General features: G+C 62.4%; 1 protein-coding gene across 1 annotated transcript; it reads right to left on the bottom strand.

Annotated features, from left to right (window-relative positions):
- Positions 1-1,078: 1,078 nt before the first annotated feature.
- ZNF703 (zinc finger protein 703) lies at positions 1,079-6,405 on the bottom strand. The gene is made up of 2 exons (XM_060653612.3): positions 5,033-6,405; positions 1,079-3,999 (listed from the first exon to the last, which is right to left on the bottom strand). Exons 1-2 carry the CDS (start codon positions 5,273-5,275, stop codon positions 2,467-2,469), a joined length of 1,776 nt encoding a protein of 591 aa, XP_060509595.1. The 5' UTR covers positions 5,276-6,405; the 3' UTR covers positions 1,079-2,466.
- Between the last annotated feature and the right edge of the window lie 549 nt (positions 6,406-6,954).

Here is a 6,954-nt window from a genome sequence, read left to right as displayed (position 1 = left end):
CAAAACAGCAGCGCCAACAGCAGATCCCCAAAGCGGCGCGGGGCCAACGCAGAGGAGAGCGGCCAGGAGGGGGCGAGGCAGACCACTTTGAAGTGCGCCCAACAGGAGGCCCGTCGCGTCCAAGAGGAGCAGGCCGAGCGCCCGCGCGCCCTGGCCGGGTGCACCGGGGAGCCAGCGGCCTTGGTCGCTCACCGCCCAGTGTAGACGTGAGGGCCGTCCGTCCCCTCCTCCGGCCTCGCGGAAAACCCGGGCAGTGGGAGGTGCCCGACCCTGGTCCCACCATCCTGGCAAAGGGCGCCCCATCATCGCCTGCCCGGGGATGCCCCAGCGGGTGTCAGTCGTGTGAGCTCAAGACAACAGGGACCGAAGAGTGGTCTCAAAGTCTTGAGTAAACACCGCGTCTTCTCAGCAAAACCGAAACCCCTCCAGATAAGTCTCTGGGGGCGCAAATGACTCGGGTCGGCAACTCAGCGCTGGCCTTGGGGAGCCCCCAAGCTCTGCAAAGCACCCATGTCAGCAGGTGCATTTGGTTTCAAGGAGTAGAAAAGGCAGTCAGGAGGAGGAAATCATTCGCATTTCCAGTGGGAAGCGCGGAAGGTGTCGTCGGGGTCGGCGCCAGTCACCTGTCTTTCTGCCACTAGGTGGCGCCAGAGGCACGTCGACTTTGCATACCTACAGGGCTCGGGGGACGGTGCTGCCAAGTCTGAGCCCCGCGTCCTGGTTCCCTGCTCAGCTCCTTGTACCTCGAATCTAGGCCCAGAGGAAAAACCGCATTTACACACTCCCTTCACCCTGTCCCCAGGAAATATCAAGGACTTTGAAGCGAGGCTGGGAGCTAAACAACCAAGTGGGAGAAACAAACAAACCCATAAAGACGGCTTCATGTTATTTGTAATGCGTTGGCATAAGTTTTGTTTTTTTCCCTCCCCTCCCCCTTTCTTGAAGAAAGGCATTAAATTCGTCCTTGAACGGAAATTTCAGAAGGAAACCATAAGGTATTTAAGCAAGAATAAAAGGACATCTGCTTAGGTGTCTGGAAGCAGGACAGTGGGTGAGGCAAGAGAGAAACACACCACGGTGTGAATATAGCCAAGTATTCCATTTATTAACAAAATAAGTCTTACCAAGGGAGAGCTCTATTCATCCCCAACAGGCCCCACAGCCCCCGCACTGCTGCATAAGACCAGGAGGGAGGGTAGGTGTGGGGAGAAGACCCAGGGGTGGAGTCTTCAATCCCAGTCACTGAGGGAGCCCACGGAAGCCCACGGCCAACTTTGGGGATTCTGTTGGGTCAGGCCTGGGAAGGGGGTGATGGGGCTACTGTGATCTGTGTACTCCCTGCCCCCCCCCAACTGTCCCCTAATGGAGCTAACAAGGTTGTACTGCCCTCTGATGTTGCCACTGGTCTGCTTTGGAAGGATCTAGCAAGCATCACTGACCCTACCCCTATCAGGAGAGGGATCCCAACAATGGAGAGAAAAACAAGACTATAAATGCACTTTGCAAAATATAAAGAGCAACGTTTTACACCAGCAGGGCCTTCTAGGACTTTTGATTGAATAAGACTAGCCGTACAAGTCCCCCACCAGCAGGCAGTGGGACTACCGGGTGTTTGGGGCCACCAAGCATCTGAAAGGTAAAAAGGCTGTCAGAGGCCTTAGGGCCTCTCTTTCAGGGCAGAGCCTGCTGGCGGGGTCAGGGCTCTCAGTGCTCAGAGCAAGCTAGAGGAGCAAGGCTCTAATTTTGGGGGCCAGGGTGCAGACCAAGGACCCCAGGAGGAGAGGGTTGCAGGGGAGGAATCACAGAGCAGAGTTCTGGGTCAATAGAACACAAGACCTCTTGCCACCAAAGCGGATCCCTAGACCCCCCAAACGCGTTACAAAAAATATCTCCTCTCTGTTACTTGTACAAAGGATAAAACAGAACCTCAAACAAGAAGAACTGAAGGGGAACGAGGGGAAAAGAGAAGGGGCAAATGTCGTTTTAACGGTTAGGAAGCATGCAAGAAACTCCCCACGAAGGGAAAACAAATAGAAGAACCCCAGAACCCCAACTCTCCCTCCTCCCCCTAAAACCAAACCAATCCAAAAAAAAAAAAAAAAAAAAAAAAAAAAGCAAAAGGAAAATAAACCACTTACATCTAAGAAAAAGGAAAGAAAAATAAAAGAAAGGAAGAGGGGCGGGGAACATGTAGTTATTTGTGTGATTAATATTATTATTTGGGGAACACAGACTTTTTGCATACCATTGACTCGTGTGGGCCGTTAATGCACTTATATTCCCAGCTTGTAAGCTAACATTATAGTAAATAAATACACAGTCCGGTGGGGAGGGTCTGGGCAGGGAATCCCGGCAGGGACAAGCAGTAGTGGAGGTTGCAGCGGCGAGGCGGCCGGGGGGTGGGGAAGGGAGGCGGAGGGTGGGGGGGGGAAGGAGAGGAGGGTTGGGTGGGAGCAAGAGCTGTAGTTACTGGTATCCGAGTGCGGAGGCTGAGGCTAGTCTCTGTCCGTACAGCGCATACGGTGAGTAGTAGGGTCCGGCTGTGGGGAGGGACGGCACGGCCAGGCCCCCGGCTGTGGATAAGTGGCTCTTGCCATAGGGGTGGTACCGGCTTAGCCCCAAAGTGTGTGGACTCCGCAAAGACAGCGACCCGGGGCTGCCCGGGGCGGTGGGCGGGGGGAGGTGCAGATGGCAGGAGGCTGCAGCTGCGGCGGCTGCGGCGGCGCTGCCCAGGCCGGAAGCCCCGGGGTAGGCGGCCAGAAGTTTCTCCGCGCCGGGCAGGGCCGTGTGAGTCCGTAGGTGGCTGAGCAGCTCCTCCGAGGTGGCGAAGCGCTTGTCACACGGCCCGCTGGCCGCCACCCAGTTGCAGCTGTGTGGCAGCGGTTCGTTCTGCAGCATGAAGCCGTAGGTGTAGAGCGGGTGGCCGGGGAGCGCGGCCTGAGCGGCGCTGGAGGAGAGCGCAGCGGGCTGTAGCGGGTGCCCGGGGTACACCAGTGGGTAGCCCCCGGCCTTCAGGCTGGGCCCGGCGGGGTCGTGCGCGCTGCAAGTGGAGCAGCTGGAGCCGCCGAGGTGCGAGGCGCTGTGGTAACCTCCCAGGCAGTAGGGGTCACGGCATAATCCCTGCAGGAAGGAGGGCGGGGAGGCCCCGGTGAGCGGGCTGGAGCTGGGGGGCTTGCCGGGTGGCAAGCCCAGGCCCCCCGACAGCTGGCCTCCCACGAGGCCAGACTTGCTGGGATCCAGGCCAGGCACGAACTGAGACGGGTAGCCGGCGTAGGCGCCCACGATTGAGCCGTGGTAGCCGATGCTGGAGGGTGGCAGCGGGAACACCGAGTGGCCCGGTTTGTAGGGTGACACCGGCGCCACGTGGCCGGCCCCCACCAGCGCCGAGGGCGGCTCGGACTTGCGCCCAGAGGCCCCAGCCTCCGCACCACCCCCGTGTACGCCGGGCTCCCCACCGCTGCCACGGCTCACAGCCGCAGCCTCCGGGCTGGGCTTGGGCTCCTGGTCTTTCTTGTCCAGCTCCCCGCCGCCACCCCCGCCGCCGTTCTTGCAGTCAGAGTGGTGTGGGGAGCCGCCCCGGGAGCCACCGGGCGAGGACGAGGACGACGACGCAGAGACGGGCGCTCCATGCGGGGGAAAGGGCGTGCAGGCGGCGCTGGGGACCCTGAAGCCCGCCTTGTCTCCCGGGGACAAGGAAGATGAGGAAGAGGTGGAGGACACGGAGGAGGAGCCGCTGTCTTTGCGGGAGTCGCCGCCGCCGGAGCCCTTGGAGTAGGGCTTGAAGCTGGACTTGTCCTCGGCTGGGGAGTCCCCCAGCTGCTTGAGGGCCGCAGACGCGGAGGCGGCACCTGTGGCGGAGCGGCCAGGGTCCTTCTCCCCTCCCAGCCCGTTGGCGGCCGCCGCTACCGAGTTGAGCTTGGACGAGGGCGGCGGGTCGGGCTTGCCGATCTGCGAGCAAGTCTGGGCCAGCAGCGCCAAGGGACTCTTCTTGGCGTCCAGCTGTGGGAGACAGCGGCAAGGGGAGGGAGAAGGGGGTGAGACTACGAAACTGACGGAGCAAGTGGGGTGCCTGGGGAGCAGGGTGGGCGCGGAGGGCCCGGGCGGCGGCGCGACGGGGCGGGAAGGCCTGGGGAGAGGGTCTGAGAGTGCGGGCGGGGCGGGGCGGGGCAGCTGAGCAGAACTGCGCGCGCAGGGCCCGGGGTGGGGTCCCTCGATCCACCGCGTCCCAGAGTGCGGCACGGGCCGGGGGGAATGGGGCAGTGGAAGTGGTCCACCAGAGGCCGCCGCGGGAGCAGGTGACTGCTGTGGAATCGGGGCTGGGGGAGGGGCTGTGACTCGCCCCCTACCCTCTAATTTCCCCCTCCTCAGTGCCCAGGAAAAAACTTATTCCTTCAGTTTGGGGGACTTCGCTTGGGACGGGTTTCTGGCGGTGGCGCCGCGAGGCAGGAGCCGGGCGAAGCGCCTTCTGAAGCTAGGGGCTGCAGTTGGCGCTCTCCTTGTAGCCCCTCCCTCCCGGGGAGGGCACGCAGGGAAGTGGGAGGAAGAAAGACCTGGGATCGGGAGTGCCTGGGCGTAGAGCGCTCTAACCGGATGGGACAGAGGCGGAGTGGGACGGGGGCGATGCGGCTCCAAAGACACCAGACCGGGGTGGGGGTGTGTGTGTGTGTGTGTGTGTGTGTGTGTGTGTGTGTGTGTGTGTTGGCGCGGGGAGGTGGGGGCAGGAAAGGCAGAGATCATCTCTAGCCTGAAAACTGGGTGCCACAGGAAAAGTAAAGGACCCAGCGGAGACTCCAAGAGCAAACCCAGTCCAAAATACGTAGCTCCGAAAGGCGAGTGTGGACTGGGAAACCTTCCACGGAGAAGCCTGGGGAGAACTGGGTGGACTCCGATCCCTGTTCCCTCGGTCCCTCCTCACCCCGTGTGCCGGCGTGGCCGGACCTGGGCGTCGCACCGAGCCCCGGGGCGCAGGGAGTAGGGCCGTGGGCCCCGCAGTGTTGGGCGGAATGGGGCCGGCAGCGACCAGGAGACTGACCTCAATGGGGCTGACGGGGGTGGAGGACAGCGGCTGCAGGTACTCCGGGTGCAGGAGGTGGCCGGTGTGAGCGCTCAGCATCTTCAGAACCCTGATTGGAAGCCGGTTCGCCTGGCGCAGGGGGTCCGCCGGGGGCAAGAGGGACACCGCCGCCGGCACCGCCGGCCTCTTCCCGCCGCCGCCGCTGCCGCTGCCGCTGCTTTCGGGTGTCCTTGGGTTAGATCCAGCGGGCGAATCGCTCATTTGGAGGAGGCAGCGCCACTGGGGGGGCGGGGAGGGAGGGGGAGCACCGGGGAGGAGAGCTCCCGGGGCGGGTGGGCTCGCTCCGCAGCGTCGAGCGCGGTGCAGCAGCCGCTGCACCTCCACCCCTCCTCCACCGACGCCGCCGCAGCCGCCGCCGCCGCCGCTAGCCCCGGCGAGCAACACAAAAACCTTCGCCTTCCCAGAGTCGCACGTCAAATAGCCGCGATCGGCAGCCACACTTCAAAGGGATCGCCGCGCCCGCCCAATCGCAGCTCTCGCCGGGACCCCGGGGCGGGGAGAGCGGCGGGCGGAGGCCGGCGCCGCCGGTGGGAGGGGAGAGCCTTAAAGGGGCCTCGCCCGCGCGCCGCCGCCGCCTCGGCCTTTACCTCCCGATGTACTCCTCCCTTCCCCCCCCCCCCCCCCACCCCCCTGCTGGACCGCCCTTACCCCGGGGTCCCGTAGAGGATGAGACTCCTCCGGGACCCCGGGCTCTGCACCCTACCTTCCGCTGGCTTTCCTGTCTTTCCCCTCCCTTCACGCTGCCAGGGTTGGGGGAGGTGGTGCTGGCCGGGTCAGTCACCCGCCGGCCGAGAGTGTCTGGGGTGGGGCGGACTGAGGTGGGGTGGGGGGCAGGAGCGCCGGGCGCTGGCTCTGCCGCTGCCGAGTCCCAGATGTTCTAGGAGGCCGCCTGGGGGCGGGCCGCAGCTCCTGAGCCCCGGCCTAGCTCCGGCCCTGCTCGGGCTCTGCTCCGGCTCAGCTCCGGCTCAGCTCCGGCACTGCCCCGGTCCAGCTCTCTTTCCCTAATTGGCTTCTCCCTGTTGTGCTCATTTGGAAGCGCCCGAGCCTTGCAGGCGTCCACAGCTCTCGGGACGCGGCGTAGCCGCTCCAACTACTTTGAGCCTCTCCGGTTCGAAGCCTGCAAGTTTGAGGACTTCCTTTCAGGGTGAGATGGTCGCGACGAAGCGCGGTATTCTAGACTGTGCTCGCTGCCCTGACGCGCCTGGAGCGCGCTGCCTGCACACTGATTTATAGGTTCGGTCTTGGGTGCGTTTCAGGTTTCTTATAGTATCTGTTTAGAGGCATACCGTTTTCTCGCTGCACCGTGCCTAGCTGCTATTTTTGGGGGTACACCCAGGATCACTGGAGAGGCCAGTATCCCAGAGGAAGGGGGAAAATCTACGTGCTGTACGTCGATACAGTATCCAGAGATGCGCCTTCCCGTCTTTTCTTCTAGTGGGGGAAAATGCACTAGCTTTTCCCAGGGACATTTTGGAATAAAAACTTTTTGTTAAAAATAACAATACCCTCCTTTCCTCCCCCCCCCCCACCCCCCGCCTTTTAGATAAAATGTGTATTGCCAGCTTCGCGCTTGGCAGAGATTTTACACAGTCATAGTACTGACATTAAAGTTCCCGGTCGGCCGATCATCAGAAGGTGAAGCCGGTCCTTTGTGCGCCGGCCTCTGGGGAGACCACTTTTCCGTGCTCTCAACGGCCAGTGGAGGCGCGCTGGTGTCACTGCCTGCCTTCGAGTACCACTTTCCTAGACCCAATCCATCACTCTGATTGTCAGGCCTGTCAGTGGGGGCATATTGCTCCGGGACTACCCGTCCCTGACTCTGCCGCGTTGATCTACGCCTTGAGACAACATGAGAACCCAAGACTGGGATAGGTGATTTC

Source organism: Panthera onca, chromosome B1, assembly GCF_046562875.1.
Source record: "Panthera onca isolate mPanOnc1 chromosome B1, mPanOnc1 haplotype 2, whole genome shotgun sequence".
Taxonomy (NCBI): Eukaryota; Metazoa; Chordata; class Mammalia; order Carnivora; family Felidae; genus Panthera; species Panthera onca.
The sequence above is the reverse complement of the archived record's forward strand: the minus strand, read 5'-3'. Positions and strand labels throughout refer to the sequence as shown.